Genomic DNA, 16,350 nt, shown 5'->3' on the forward strand with positions numbered 1-16,350 from the left:
TAAAACTGTATTGGCTTCTATTTTACACATCCAAATAACTTCCTAAGTGTCTGGATGCGAAGAGCAGGTTCACCTTCTCATTGGTACTTACTGATGTACTATATAGGAAAGGTTTCAAGGATGTTAACTAAACCCCTCATATGACTTTCAAACATTGGCTGGCATTTGTTTGCATTCCTTGTGTGCAGTGGAATCATCCTGATCTCAGCTTTCTTCTTCACATGACATTCTTCATCTATATATGTCTATCTCTGTACCAATTTCCCCTTATCATAAGGACACATTCATATTGTATTAAGGCCCACCCTCTTGATTTTATTTTAATGTTATCACCTGCAAAGACACTGTTTCCAAACAAAGTGACTCTCAAACATTCTGGGGGTTAGATTTCAATATCTATCAGAAGGACACAATTCAACTCATAACGGCACTTAATGTGTTTGGAAACGGATAGATTTTATCTCTCCAGTGTATAACCAACCTTGATATTGAGTCTTTTCTCTCCTAATAACAGATGCCTCGTTGGAATTTGTGTTTCACAGGTCTCTGTCATGTGTGTCATCCAGAGTATATAAACACATCTCCTCCTGCCTAAACACACATAGCTTAGGTGACTACTGACACACTGCCTTATGTTCAGGCCAAGGATAATACCCAATATCTACAGACACAAAATTCCCAGGATACCAAGATGGTCTTGCTCTCTCTGTTTCTGCAGCCCAATAGCATTGGGTATCAATCTAGTTCCACGGAAGGGATGTTTCTTTCCTCTCTGAAATAAATTTAAACAAAATATATTTTTAAAAAGTACAAATTGAGAAACCAAGATGGCAGCATAGGTAAACACCAGAGGTTGCTGCCTCGAACAACCACTTCAAAAATACAACTAAAAGACGGAACGAACATCATCCAGAACCACAGGAAGGCTGGATGAGTGGAAGTTCTACAACTAGGAGGAAAGAGAATAGCATACCGAGACTCAGAGGAGGCGCAGTGATGAAGTAAAATACTAAGGTGCGGAGTGCATGTGGAGCGGGCTGGCGGCTGAGGGCTCGATTGTCGTTTTCAATCGGGAGGGCGTCTCAGGCTCTGAGCTCCAGTTCCGGGTGAGTCTCTAGGGAACCAGACTCATACGGGAGAAGCGGGACTGTCTGGCATCGCTCAGAACCCTAGGGCAGCTTTCTCTCCGTGGGGCTTGCAGCGATTACTGGGACACTGAGAAGCAGAGCCTCTGAGGGCAAGACTGAGAGTAGCCATAATTGCTAACCCCACCCTGTTGATCCCGTGGGACCCACCCTACCCAAGCCCTGTAGGGAGACTTATGTTGGATAGCCTCAGGCAAAGGCTAGATTAGCACCTCCATAGAGATCCAGGATCCAGGAAGCCAAGAGGTCAGATTGGGACCATCCAGCTTGCAGCTCTGTGGAACCATAAAAGACACACTCAGGGGGCAGATTCAGTGAGCACCAAAGCCCCACTGAAGCAAGTCTATCTCCAGAGGGGTGTCTCCAGCACAGAAGTTCTCCCACTGCAGACACAGCTGATTCTCACAGCCAATTGGCCTGGAGGTCAATTTCTCACAGTGATAACTACAACAATCAAGGCTTAATTACAACAAGACTGTGCACAAAGCCCACAAGGGGGTGCACCAAGCGTGTCTACCTCAAGTAATTGGGACACTTAGCACAGAAAGGCACTCTATCGACACAGCGAAGCACAAAAAATGCTGAGACAAAGAAACAGGACACAAACGACAGAATTTGGAGGAAACCAAACTGTTGGATATAGAGTTCAAAACCACACTTTTAAGGTCTTTAAAGAACTGTCTAGAAGCTGCCGATAAATTTAATAAGACCCTCGAAAAGACTGGTGAGACCGCCGATAAATGTAGGGAGACCTTCAATGCTTTACTCTTTCCTTCTAGTTGTAGAATTTCCACTCAGCCAGCCTTCCTGCGGTTCTAGATGATGTCTGTTATGTCTTTTAGTTGTATTTTTGAAGTGGTTGTGCGAGGCAGCAATCTCCAGTGTTTACCTATGCTGCCATCTTGGTTTCTCAGGGAATAGCTTTTTTAATCTAAGTGAATATACTAGATAAAAGTTGATTTGACCTCCTTTTCTCTTCCCCTAAGTAATTATCTTTCATTAGAAAGCCTTTCCTCTGTTTGCCCAGGTATAGCTCCATGTTTCAGGTACTGGTTCACATTATGACTTCCAGTGATAGAGACAGGGTCAGGGGTTATGGATGGGCTCCTGAGCAGTTAGATATGTAGGTCAATGTTTCTCTTTCCTGGCCAGCCTCACTCTTTCCAGGGAGCTGAAGGGCTGCATGTCCTCAGGAGTGAGTAAAGCCTCTTCTCCCCTCTGGTGAGACAGCAGGACAGATGCTACAGGAAGGAGTGTTCCTGCAGCACGTGTCTGGCATTTTCATTTCCCACTTTTACCAACCTGCTTATTAGCCAAGAGAAATAGAAACACTGGGCTACTTGGCCAGTATCTTCTCTGGTCTCTGTCTCACAAGAAATTATTTAGTTCTCCATTTCTGGAAGGCCTGTGGTGGGAGAGGGACTCTAAAATAGTATGGAATAGGTATCTATTAGATAGATACATTTTCTCTCTCTCTCTCTCTCTCTCTCTCTCTCTCTCTCTCTCTCTCTTCCATCTGCACTTTCCTCTACTGTGTCCTCTGGCAGTAGTTGGTAGTTGTTGTTGTTTTGACCTTAGCTCCTTGTAGCCCAACCATAATAATAAATTCAGCAGCCCCAAGGCAGAATGCATGCTCTACTCCTCCTTCCTAGTCTACAGGCTCCTGGTGGGTCTCGGGATTGGTTGGATCTTGGATAAGATGCAAAATAATTGGAGGTTCCTATGTCAGGTTTGGATCATGCTGGAGTCATAAAACAGGGGTAGATATTAAATGATATCTACGCTGATACAATGTCTATCTCTGTCCCAGCTGTTCATCAGAGCTTGATCTGGACCACAGTCTCTGCAGCCAGTGCTAACTGCATGTGGCCTCTGGGCTGTTTTCAGTATCTGGACCACTAGCTGGAATACACTTCTGTTTTCCTTCAGTCTCATTCCTTATCAGGTTCCCTTTGTGTTTGATGAACAGGGTAGCAGTGAGCAGTTTTAGTTGGTCTAAATTCATCTCCATGCATCCTTTATATTTTATTGCTGTATTTTACTAGTTGTGCTGTACCTTAAGCCTATGTTATTACTTTGATATTTCTTACAGATTATTGAGGACATGTTTATTATTTTCAAATTGGGTAATATCCATTAATCAACTTTTAATGTCAGTTAATCTTTTTGTTGGGATTCTAAATTTTTCATAAGCTAAACTTGGATTTGTTTTCTGATTGATTGTAGTTTTAATATTTTAATTAAAAACAAAAACTACTTCTATTTGATTTCTGACATTTTGGTGATGATTATAAGTATATTTTCTTCTATATCTTTCACCCCAGAAATAATAGCTGCTATGAAGCCCTTATTTACTACACATAAGATCTGGCTTATTTCAGAGTTGGTCTCCATTGATCGCCTTTTCTATTGAATATGGGCCATGTCCTCTACTCTTTTGTATGTTGAATAATTTTAGATTGCATCTAAAATTCCCTCAGGGAAATTGTGAAAGATGTTTAGAGACTCAGAATTCTGTTTCATGTTCTTAAAAATATTATTATTTGTTTGTTTATTGTTTTTTAATAGGTTAACTTGATCGAACTCAAATTCTAAATTCTCCCTTCCATTTTGCAGGAGCTAAAATCAGTGATCAGTCCCCTTAGCCTAATTGGGCTGCTTGTCATCTATCTCCAACATGTGTAGTTCAGAGGTTGGACCAGAGTTCTTATGTACAACTTGGGATTTCTCCCTCTGGATCTCTCTTATAAAGATGTTCTTCTGTCACTTTCTAGCTGCTGCAGAAGCCTCAAATTATTCTTGGTCTTCCATCATAAGCATGTATGTCACTGAGTTATAACTGTCTGTCCACTACCAATTGAAGTCTACCTTCAAAAACAGGTCATAAAAACTAGGAAAAACCTCCACTTCATTTCCCTTCTTCAATGTGTCTATTACAAAGTAGGTTGTGACTGCTTTTCTCACTCTCTGTGCCTTCATGTCATGTCCTCTCTCTGCACTGCTCAGGGAAGAGAGAGGTACTTTGGGAAAGAAAACAGAAAGTCACAGAGTTCTTTGAAGCTTCATTGTCTAACTCCTGTAAGTGTAATGATGTAGGATTTCAGCAAGCTGTTCACAAAAATCCTAGTACAATGTCTTCTCGGGGTCTATGAGCCTTAATAGTGTGACAGCTGCCCTGCTCTGTAGCTTTTTTTGTATTCACTAGTCCCACAAGATTTCCAAGTTTACACTCACAGCTCTACCATAATTTCTGAAAAATCACTAACCTTGCTCATCTTATTCTTGGGCCATATCTGACACCCAGAAACAAAGCTGAGAGATCAGGAGCAGGAGGAGCGCATGGGAAATATAAGGGACATGTTTACAGCATTTCATACAGCATAATGAGAGGCTTCATTGGTGTTAATAATCTGAAAAGATACCAGCAGTGTCATGACAACAACATCTTAAGACCAATGAAAAAAGTGAGTTAAAGAAGGGGCATCTCTTCATTCATGTATTTAACTATCTCTCCTATTAAAGACATAGCTGCTCCCAGCCTGACTCAGTCAAATATCTCTCTCTCTCTCTCTCTCTCTCTCTCTCTCTCTCTCTCTCTCCTTTCTGGCTTCTCCTTATATGATTTTCTCATACTGAGTTAAAGATGACTTTGTGTGGTTTTACCTCTATAACATTGTCCTTGTACCCTTCACTACCCTCAGCCATTTTTAGGCACACATGTTTTGAAATTGCACTGTTCACCAGAGTCATTACCATTATCATGATCACATTTCACCTGTGCCAGTTAACACATGACTGTAGAATTGTTTCATACTCTATCAGTCAGGGTTCTCCGGAGCAACAAAACCAATATTATAGATCCTGCATATATGAGAAAAAGACTGATTATCAGGAATTGGTTCATGTGATTACATAGTTTGAATAGTTCCTGGCCCTGCCTTTTACAAACTGGACACTCAGGAAAGCTGGTGGTGCAGTATAGTCCAAGTTCAACAGCTTGAGAACCAGGGTAGTCAATGTGGTAAGTCCCAGTCCAAGGGCAGGAGAAAACCTATACCCCACTCAAGCAGGTAGACAGGAAGCAAAAGGAACACCTTCTTTCTTTCTTCCTCTGCCTCTTTGTTCTGCTTAGACCTTCAATCTAATTTATTGTTACCAAAGATCCAAATGCTATTCTCATCTGGAAACAACACCCTCATAGACACACCCAGAAACAATGTTTAATCTGGGCAACCAGTGGACAGTCAATTACTCATCACAAATTAGAGGTCGTGGAGTACTGTTTTACCCACAGCGTCTACAGGAATTGCAGCAATTGTATAAATTTCCTGTTTCATTTCTATTTAAGACTATAAAGATTATATGTTAAATGGTATTAGAAAACATTGCCCAAAAATGACACTTCATGTAGTTTGATCTGTGTAGTCCATTTAGAAAAAGCGTCATCTTGCCCTTATTGAATCCAGGTTCTGAAAGCCAGCATCACGGTGCTACCACTCTGTGATAGCCCCCTGGCTGACCACCTGAGGTAACTTCAGATTTGGGCAGCTGTTCTTAAGGGGCGAGGGCTACGCCCTCCATCTTACCTTGGCCATGTGCTCGGCTACGCCCTCCATCTTACCTTGGCCATGTGCTCTGCAGAGGCTTCTTCCCGGAAGCCCAAGCCTCTGCTACTCTGCTAGCCACACCCAGGACTTCTTTAAACTAACCAATGACAATCAAGGAACGTGCGCGCCATGGATGTGACCACATCCTGTGTGACAAGACCCGACTTGCGCCTGGCCAATCAGCAGGGCCCACAGTCATCTCTCCTCCCCTCACTCCACCCCCCTATTAAAACCCCCTTTTCCCACGGGGCTGTCTCTCTCGTCTCACCTTTGCATTGGTAGAGGCTGGGAACCAGACCCGGGTCTGTATTAATAATAATAAAAGATTCTTTGCTTTTGCATCGGACATGGCTGGCTCCCTGGTGTGGTCTATTGGGGATCTTGAAATCTGGGCATAACAGTTCCCTCTCACAGGACGGCCAGGACACAAGTTGGCCAGGGTCACTTAGCTTAGCTGGTAGGGACAGGACAGGGGAGAGCTGCCAGGATCACTGCCTCAGGTGGGCCTTCAGGGAGGGTCCTCCCTGTGGGGAAGGAGGTATTTCATTCCCTCCTCAGGACAGCTCATCCCTAAGGGAACAAGATGAGGGTGATGTGTGTGACAGTCACAGCTCAGGTCAGCCTGGTTCTCCAGAGGATGAATTACTGTGAGAGCCATGAGAACAGCTTCAGGAAGCAGAACTGAGACAGGATTAAGAATGTAGTCACTGGCCCCTCTGAGCTAAGGCACAAAGTGTTACTATTTCCCTGAGGTCCTCTTGAAGGCCTCTCATTGGTCCATAGATTTTTCCCCTTTCCTGCCCCTCCCCTAAGAATTTAACTTTCATTTTCACTCTGCTCCTCCTGCAGCTGGTTTGGAGAGTGAATTATTACCACGTTTGCCCCTCACGCTGAAACTCCCCAAGTGAGTAGGCCTTTTTCCCTGGAAAAATGGGGGTGAGTTTTGCTCTGCTCTCTGTGCCTTGTCTGGGGCGGGGCCGGAGGGAGGGGGGTTGCTAGTCTGCCAACAACTGTGTCTTTCATTATTGCAGACCTCTGGGCATGAAAAACGAATCCCCTCCCAACCCCACAACCAGATCCTGGGGCCCAATAGCTGGGGGGGGGGGGGGGGGGGCGTTGTGGCTGGCAGAGGCCAATCCAGTAGAGTCTTGAAGGAGGGGCAGGGGTGATGCCTCTGCGAGGGGTTGGGGCCTAGCATTCCGCAGTCAGCTCGGTGGGCGGGGCTGCAGCAGAGGAATGGGGCGGGCACACCCAGGAGCACTGACTGGTTAGAGAGACTTGCAGCCTGATCTCATAAGGAAGTGGGTGGAGCACCAATGTGGCCTCCATTCCCCAGGTCTCAGTCTCAGGTGAGAGTCCAACAGGCTTCCACACCTCCTGCAGGAGAAGGATTTCCTTTAGGCACCTCTCAAACCTGCTTTTGCGCGGGTCATGGAGCAAGTCCTTTAAGACCTTTAAGTCCTGTTCACCTGCCCTTTCAAAGAGGAATTACCTGTACCCTACACCCCTAGTGTTCTCTGGGCACAAGCCTTATTCCTTTTGAAGGCAGACACTCTGTGGGTTCAGGGTTCTGGTGCAGGTGCCCAGAGAGCCTCATGTGGGGCACAAACCCCTAAGTCCTCAAGGATGGCTTCACATGTGTGATATCCTTCCAGCGCAGACACCACTCCTGTTCCCATATCTATCTGCCTGCCTGCTGGGGAGCCCTGGTCACTGCTTAGGTAGTGGCGGGTCAAACTCCATGTGTGAGGACTCAAGCTCCTCTGCACTTTCTTTGTCTGCGTCCTGTGGCAGCAGCTGCTTTGACCTTAGCTCCTTGTAGCCTCACTGAAAAAATAAATTCTGCAGCCCCAAGGCAGAATGCATACCTGCTCCTCCCTCCTCTCCAGGCTCCTGGTGAGTTTCAGGATTGGTTGGCTCATGGATGAGATGCAAAATAATTGGAGGTTCCTACCCCAAATTTGGATCATAAATGCTGGAGTCATAAACCAGGGATAGATACTAAATGATAGCTACCCTGATACAATGTCTATGCCTGATCCTGCAGCCAGGGGCTAACAGCATGTGGCCTCTGGGCTGTTTTCAGTATTTGGACCAGTAGCTGGAATACACGTCTGTTCTCCTTCAGCCTCATTCCTCATCAGGTTCCCTTCATGTATGATGACCGTGGCACTAGGATGCAGTGTTAGTGGGTCTAAATTCATCTCCATGCAGCCTTTATAATTTTTCTCTTCAGAGAACAGAGCAAAGGGAAAATTTACTGATACTTCAGATCTTTCTTTAACCATCAAACTTTGACAACCATCAAGACATGAATATCTACTGAGACCTTTTCTTTCTTTATTGCTTCATAGTCCCATGTACTTGAAGTTCTTGAGAGAGCTCCTGATCCTAGACTGTAGCCACGGGCCATACCGAGTCCAGGTGGGAGAATGAGCATCACTGTGTTACCACTCCGTGATACCCTCTGGTAACTTAAGAAACATTCAAACCTGTGAGGAAGTTTTGTGTATTTATTTAAGCCAAACTGCCCACAATTGCTGGGAGCAGGATCTCAATGGATTTAAATAATGCCCTAGAGAATGGTAGTTTTGTGCCTTGTATTTTACATTAGAATCAAAAGAGAAAATATAAGTGTGTTACATGAAATCCATTGGTGATAGATTGGGGAGGCTGAGGCAGAAGAAAGCAAAGAGGGGAGGGTATGGAACCTCTGGGATTGGATAAAAAGTATAGTGATAGACATCTTTTACTTACATGGGTGTAGGATAGTTAACAGTCAACAATTAGCTCAATAACAATGAGGTGATTTATGGTCTCCATACAGTGCTGCTTTGACAGGTCCAGAAAAAAAGGAAAATTACCTTGACATTCCAACGATATGTTATCGTAGATGCAAACGGACAATGGAGAGGCTCAGTTAAAGATTGACTTGGACAGGGAAAATGCCAGCCTAGGATATGACTAACCACCAAAACTGCTATTTTAGTTTAAAAAATTTTAATTTCAGACTATTCTTTGTGGTTATTGTAGGTCTCTGAATTTGCAAGGCTACCTACCACACAGGCCTTCTCTGAGCTAGTCAGGTTAGCATGTGGTCCTTTTTGTCCACGCCTCTTTGACCGCCAGCATCATTTCCAATTTGGATGGTGATTACCATCTTGTGACCTGTGAGATATAAGCTGTCAGGGTCACTTAGGTGAGCTGGAGATATAGGACAGGAGGCAGGGCATGCTGACATTGACTGCCTTAGGGAAGCTATTAGTGATGGTCTTCACAGTGCTATGGAAGGTACTTTATTTCTGTTATCTCAGCCTTTTAAGAAGACAGACTTAGTAGAGGTGTGTGAAACCACTAAAGTTTATGTAAGCCTAGAGCAGTGGTTCTCAACTTTCTGGCCCTTTAAATACAGTTCCTCATGTTGTGACCCAACCATAAAATTATTTTCATTGCTACTTCATAACTGTAATGTTGCTACTGTTATGCATCATAATGTAAATATCTGATATGCAGGATGGTCTTAGGCAACCCCTGTGAAAAGGTTGCTCTACCGCCAAAGGGGTCGCGACCCACAGGTTGAGAACAACTGACCTAGAGCTACAGAGTGCAAATTAAATTGTGAAAGACCATAGGCATAGCATCCAAGGGCTATAAAGATACACAGGTGGTTATAAAAGTCAAAAATCTCTTATGAAAAATGAGATTTAAGCATATTAACTGGCATTTGAGGTGTATATGAAATCCTCCTAATCCCAAATGCACTTTCTATATCAGGCTAATTTTGCCATCAAAAATCTGGCCTTGTAATGAAGCTGATCTTCCTTCCACTTTATTATAGCCTCATGAGTTTTCCAGACAACAAAAACAAAAACTTATTAGAAGACTTATCCAATATTACCGTTATAGGAAGAAAGAACCCAGGCTTGATGTTAACCTTTTTTCTCTGTAATCTAATCTAACTTCCAATCCTTTCCTCTTACCTCATCCTATGTCTCACTCATCACCTGCTCTCCATGTCTTTCATCTTCTTGTCCTGAAAGCTATCATCATCTCTCCCCTGGGCAACTGTATGTGCATCCAACTCATCTTCCCAATTCCCCACTGGATCCATCGATTACTCCACACCCAACACTGGTGATTACTTTTGCTCTTGGCAAAGTGTTCCTAAATGTTACCTAATTCACTAAGTGCCATAGGTCACTGCAGGCTCATGTGATTCAGGAGGCCTAGCAGTTTTCTCACACGAGCCACACTGGCATTTTCCATCTCAGACAATGTGGTGCATCTTCAATGAACGGGTCATTTCCTTTACCTAATAAATTGTTTTTCTCTCCCATATGCCTTATTTCCTTCATCTTCCTCAGGTTTCAGTTCAACCCTTAGGTATTTAAGTTTGAATTGCTGGACAACCCTTTATCTGCCTCAATAATTTGATTTCCCAACAACATGCACATCTCTCTAGTAGTGTTTTTCACATCAGCTTGTATATACATATGACTTAATTTACTGTTACTTTCCAGGTTGATGTCAGGGTCACAGTGGCTTAAACTGTCTGTTTAGACTCATTTCTGTGTTTGTGGGTATTAGTTTAGTTGTTAGCATGTAATTCATAGTGATGAAAAATTAGTTGAATGATCTTGCCTAATATTTTGAGATTTCTATTGCAAGATTGATATTTACTTCATCTGTGTTTCTATTTTTTCAGATATGTGACTTGTGTGATCCTATGAACATCTTTATGCTATCTTACTCCCCATCATCAATATGCATACAAACCATGAGGCTCCTGTCAATGTCCTTGGCATATTTCCAGGCAAATGTAAAATTTTACTATTTATCCAACAAGACTCCCCAGAACCTTCTAACTTACCTATTTCATCTTTGATGAATCCTGTAAGGTAGGAAGGGGGACCCTGGATACATTAGGATCATTGCAACTCTGTACTGAAAATAAATGGTCTTTGTAAGTCACTCACTAACTTTATGTACATATCTGATAAAGGGTTTGCTCATGCCATTTACACCAACACATTGTCACATATTATGTATATGTATGTGTGTGTGTGTGTTTGTGTGTGTGTGTGTGTGTGTATATATATATATATATATATATATATATATATATATATATATATATATATATATTTATGCCTAATATGCAAAGTGTCCCCTCAGGAGTTTGACCAGGACACCGGGAGTTCTATTGCTCGCTATGATGTGCGCTGACCACCAGGGGGTGGCATGGAACAAATGAAAACCCCGGCCGGCAGCCAGCAGCTAGGGAAGGAAGGCCCTGGCCAGCAGCCGGAAGGCCTCGATTGGCCCTGATCACCGGCATGGCTTAGAGACCCTACCCATGCATGAATTTCGTGCACTGGGCCTCTAGTGTCATAGTAATGAGAGAAATTTTTCAAACATACAGCAAATGATGGCAATAGTTCCACTATAAATAAGCAAGTCAGAGCAGGTCTTTCTGATAAAGGAACACGGAAGGAGATTGTTAACTGAAGGATAATAGTGAGTTCTACTGATAACAGGGCAGCATTATCTGATGAGACAAGAGCAGGTATAAAAGCTGAGACCCAAATGTTGTTTGGGGATGTGTTTGTCATAGGAAAGAGTAAGCAGGAGAGATGCTGGGACACACAAACATCTTTTCTTTGTAAAAAAGGCCTCAGATCATCCTTTGCTTTAGTAAAAGTAAAGGGCAGTAACCACCCTTGCACTGATAAAAATGAAATTTGTCATGTCAGTGTAAATAAAAGTATTTAAAATTCTTATGTGCCTGGCTGGAATTTCTCAGTGGTTACAGTGTTGGCTGGTGCATGGAAAGGTCAAGGACACTTACAGGGTCGCAGGTTTGATCACCACCCAGATATGGGTACCTGTATCAGACAACCAATTGATGTGTCTCTCTCACATTCATATCTCTATCTCTCCCTCTCTCTCCCCCTCTCTCTCTCTTTCTCTCTCTCTCTCTCTTTCTCTCTCGTCCCCTCCCTCCCTTCTACTCTGTTTAAAAATCAATGGCAAAAATATTCTTGAGTGAGGATTAACAAAAATTAAAATAAACTATAATAATAAAAGCGTAATATGGCAGTAGTTACGTCCTTCTAGATATCTTTCCAATGAAGCCGCAGTGGCAGGGACTGAGGCAGAGGCGTTGAGGAACAATGAGCCAGGCAGACAAGTAGTTAGGGGCGATCAGGCAGGCAGTCAAGTGATTAGGGGCGATCAGGCAGGCAGGCAGAGTGGTTAAGGGTGATCAGGCAGACAAGGGGGTGAGCAGTTAGGAGCTAGCAGTCCCTGATTGTGAGAAGGGTCCCGAATTGCGAGAGGGTGCAGGCCAGGCTGAGGGACGCTCCCCGTGTACAAATTTTGTGCACCGGACCTCTAGTATTGTTATTAATAGCCTTTTTTACCAGGTCACCATGCTCCTTGCGTTGTGTCTCTACCTTTTCTTTTTTATCCTTTTATATCTGTTCTTGCCCCATCCTTCATTTCCACACAATTAGCAACATTTATTCCTACCATTTTTACTCTGCCCCCTTTCATCTTTCCAATCAGGCAGAGGTCGGTGAGCAACAGAAGCCTCAGATCAGGAGAGAAAGGAGCAGGGGAGCAGCTGCGATGGCTTCAGGAATCCTGGTGAATGTAAAGGAAGAGGTAACATGCCCCATCTGCCTGGAGCTCCTAACAGAACCCATGAGCCTGGACTGTGGGCACACATTTTGCCAAGCCTGCATCACTGCAAACAACAGGGGGTCCATGATCGGCCAAGGAAAGAGCAGCTGCCCAGTGTGCAGGATCACTTACCAGCCTGAGAACCTGCGTCCCAATCGACATGTGGCCAACATTGTGGAGGCCCTTAGGGAGGTCAAGTTGAGCCCACAGGAGGAGCAAAAGAGAGATCTCTGTGTGGACCATGGAGAAAAACTCCTGCTTTTCTGCAACGAAGATAAGAAAATCATTTGCTGGCTTTGCGAGCGGTCTCGAGAGCACCGTGGTCATCAAATATTCCTCATGGAGGAGATTGCCCAGAAGAATAAGGTAACAGACCAGGATGGAGGAAAGACAGGGCAGAAAATAGCACTTGATGGGAAACCTCAACTTTTGTATTTGACTGTAATTTTCTTGCCACCACAGTCCTGAGGCCTGTGGTCACTTTTCTTCCTATGTTCACTTTCCAAGGCCTGAAGGACATTTCTATACATTCCACACAAATACAAATGATGAGCAGACTGTAAAGGAGAGTAGGTGTTTCAGACCTTGTGCTAATAGGTAGAGGCTTGGTGCACAAGCAAAGCTGTCATCATCTCTTTAGACACGACAGGTAACTGGGCAGCTGGGTGGATCAAGACCTAAGTTCTTTCCTTACTACAGGATCAGTATATTCTTCTTGACAAAGAGAACCAGTCTTCTCTTGACATGGTAATGGTGACTTCTATCATCTGAGTCTTAAAGAACACATAACCACTTCAGGTTTCCTTCAAATCACAGATTCTAATGGTCATTTTACAGTTTCTTTAGAGATGAACCTGATTTCTTCCCATTTGACCTCTCTTCTGATGAGGAGAGAGCCCATAGCTTAACGCTGAAGTGATTCCTCTCCCATAGGAAAAGCTCCAGGCAGCTCTGGACAGGCTGAGGGCAGAGCAGCAGGAAGCTGAAAAATTGGATGATAACCTTGAAGAAGAGAGAACTTCCAGGAAGGTAGGAGGAGACTCTTTCTGATAATTAAATAAGAATCTCGGCATGACTTTGGGTTTTAGTCACAAGGAGCTCCCTTCCTTGTTTTCTGACAGTTGATATGTCCAGAGTCATTAATCAGCCATTTTTATCCTATCTTGGGTAGGGAAAGGGCTGGGAATAAACATGTCACAAAATAATGCAGATATTTGTAGGTTAGTAATTCCCATAGATAGACTCTCTGGTGAGGATGGTAGTAAATTTTATATTCATTTCTCTCTCCCTCTTTTTTTTTTTTTTTTTTTTTTTTGCCTTAAACTCTTCCAGGGAAGGCAATTGCCAGGGGTTCAATGTTCTGTCCCAGGAGCTCAACATAGGCTGCAGGTGGGGTGGGGTGAGGAGTAATGCATGGAGGCATGACTTTCCTGGGCAGCTCTGTGAGAGCTGAGCCACACCGAGATGACCCATTTTGGTTCAGAGTTGGCCTCAATAATGTAGACATGACGGCATTATTTGGAATGTGATGAAGACAAAATAATGGGGAAAATCAGCCTCCCCAAGAATTGCTCCTCTGCTTCCATCTCTCTTCCCTCTGAGAACATCCAAATTAAATACTTTCTTTTCTGGCTCCCAGTCAGCCTGATAGTCTGAGGACCTGTCTTTCTTTCTCATTCCTGAAGGATCAAATAGAACATGAGCTGAAAAGGGTCCAGGATTGTTTTAAACAACTGAGAGGTATCCTGGCCAGTGAGGAGCAAAAGGAGCTGCAAAGCCTGAAGAAGGAGGCGGCAGAGAATCTTGATGACCTGGCTCAGGCTGAGGGTGAGCTGGCCCAGCAGAAGAAGTTGCTGAGAGATCTCATCTCAGATCTGGAGCATCTGTTGCAGGGGTCAACAGTAGAGATGCTGCAGGTAAGACTTAGAAACAAGCCTCAGCATCTGAACTTAAGGAAAATTAAGACTAAGTTTCCTTCTCTGCTGTGTGGCTGTTGTTTGTGGTGTTGACACTGGGGTTCCATTGGTCTTGCAGTGACCCTTCCCTGCATCTGTTTCAGAGGTTATTGGAATTGTTGAATGCATGAACAACAGGGAAAAATCTGGTTCTTTTTAATGTATCAATTTAAGTATAAAATTGACTGTGAAAAGAAGATTCATTGTATTCTGTAGGCCCCTGTGTCTGTGATCTAGCCTAGAACTTTATTTAGTATCTCTTCATGATCCAAGAGTTGTTGTTTTTGGTTTTAGAATAAGTTGAAATTTTTCTGTTCCTTCTGAATTTTCTGAATAAACAATTGTGAAGGATTGGAATTATTTATTTTATAGTTATTCAGTAGATTTACCAGTGAAACCATTTCACTTTGGGCCTTTGTGTTAATGGAAAAGTTTAAAATATTTTTTTTTTACTTATATTAGGTTTTCTCAGCTTTTTTGTGTGTTTTTTTTTTCTTTTTTGTATTTCTTGAGTCAGTTCTGGATAATATACATCTTTGTAGAAATTTGTCCATTTTAAGTTGTCAGATTCATAAGCATGAAATTAATCATTATAAGTTTGTAGATTTTTTTTCATTTCTACAATACTAACACGAATAGCTCCTCTTTTATTCCTGATTTTGTAATTATTTTTGGCCAAGTTAGTTATCATTGGTCAAGGTCATTGATTTTTGTTTGTTTGTTTTTTGATATATTTTTACTGATTTTAGAAAGAGGAGAGAGTGATAGAAACATCAATGATAAGAGAGAATCATTGATCGACTGCCTCCTGCACACCCTTATTGGGGATCGAGCCTGCAACCTGGGCATATGCCCTTGACTGGAATTGAACCCAGGACTCTTCAGGCCACAAGGCAACACTCTATCCAGTGAGCCAAACCACCCAGAGCTCATTGATATTTTTTAAGAATAAATTTTACTGTTATTTATTTATTTATTTATTATCTTTCTATATCACAGGTTTCTGCTCTCACTTATATAGTTTCCTTTGTGTGTGTATGTAAATGTACATTCATATATGAGAGTGTGTATGTGTTTCTGTGTGTGTGCATTGTATTTAATTTGTTGTTCTTTTTCTAGTTTCTTAAAGTGAGAATTTTTTGTTTTATTTTGTTAATCCTCGACCTAGGATATTTTTTCCATTGATTTTTAGAGAGAGTGAAAGGGAGGGAAGAAAGCAGATAAGGAGGGAGGGAAAGAGAGAGAGAGAGAGAGAGAGAGAGAGAGAGAGAGAGAGAGAGAGAGAGGGAGAGAGAGAAACATCATGTGAGGGAGGTACATTCATGGGTTGCCTCCGGCACACACCCCAAAGGAACCCAGGGACCAAACCTGCAACACAGATACATGCCCTTCATCAGAAATTGAATGTGGGAGTCTTTGGTTCTTGGGCCGACACTCTTACCACTGAGCTACACCAGCCAAGGATTAAAGTAGGAATTTTGACCACTGATTACAGTCTTTTCTCTTATAGTTTTTAATGTTATAAATGCATTGTTTTAGCTATATTCCATACTTTTGGATTATTTACGTATTTGTTTCTTATTGATTTCAGAGAGAAAGTGAGAGGGAGAGAGATAGAAACATCAATGATGCGAGACAATCATTGATCAGATCAGCTATCTCTTGAATGCTCCCTACTGGAGATAGAGCCAGCAACCCTTATGTGTGCCCTGATTGGGAACTGAACCTCAACCTCCTGGTTCATAGGTCAGCCCTTAAGCACTGAGCTCCACCTGCTGGGCCTTGTTATTTTGAATTAATTTAACTTTTTTTCAAATATTCTTTGTTATTTTTATCTGAACCCTTGAAATATTTGAAAGGGTGCTTTTTAATGTACAAACACCTGGTGATTTTTCACGTTTTTTTCTATTGCGTTTTTTAAATTTAATTCCTTTTTAATCAGAAAGCAAATGTTTTGTT

The 16,350-nt window shown here is 42.7% G+C and overlaps 2 protein-coding genes across 17 annotated transcripts in view; both read left to right on the top strand.

The window, feature by feature from the left end:
• The window catches only part of LOC132240892 (tripartite motif-containing protein 5-like), a 138,969-nt gene that overhangs the window by 117,272 nt on the left and 5,347 nt on the right, over positions 1–16,350 (top strand). For 4 of the 16 annotated variants that reach the window (XM_059708711.1, XM_059708702.1, XM_059708703.1 and 1 more), the window contains 4 exons: positions 8,107–8,176; positions 12,320–12,802; positions 13,370–13,465; positions 14,122–14,352. The exons of 2 other annotated variants lie outside the window; for them this stretch is intronic. In XM_059708711.1, coding sequence (XP_059564694.1) covers positions 8,111–8,176; positions 12,320–12,802; positions 13,370–13,465; positions 14,122–14,352 — 876 coding nt within the window. In that variant the 5' untranslated portion in view covers positions 8,107–8,110. Of the gene's footprint in view, positions 1–4,501; positions 4,610–6,601; positions 6,689–8,106; positions 8,223–12,319; positions 12,803–13,369; positions 13,466–14,121; positions 14,353–16,350 lie in introns of those variants that run through there. 10 more of the 16 variants (XM_059708707.1, XM_059708708.1, XM_059708720.1 and 7 more) reach the window with 8 other exon arrangements.
• Positions 1–16,350, top strand: part of LOC132240895 (tripartite motif-containing protein 5-like) — a 138,174-nt gene that overhangs the window by 115,675 nt on the left and 6,149 nt on the right.

The sequence above is a fragment of the Myotis daubentonii genome, chromosome 9 (assembly GCF_963259705.1).
Source record: "Myotis daubentonii chromosome 9, mMyoDau2.1, whole genome shotgun sequence".
Lineage (NCBI taxonomy): Eukaryota > Metazoa > Chordata > Mammalia > Chiroptera > Vespertilionidae > Myotis > Myotis daubentonii.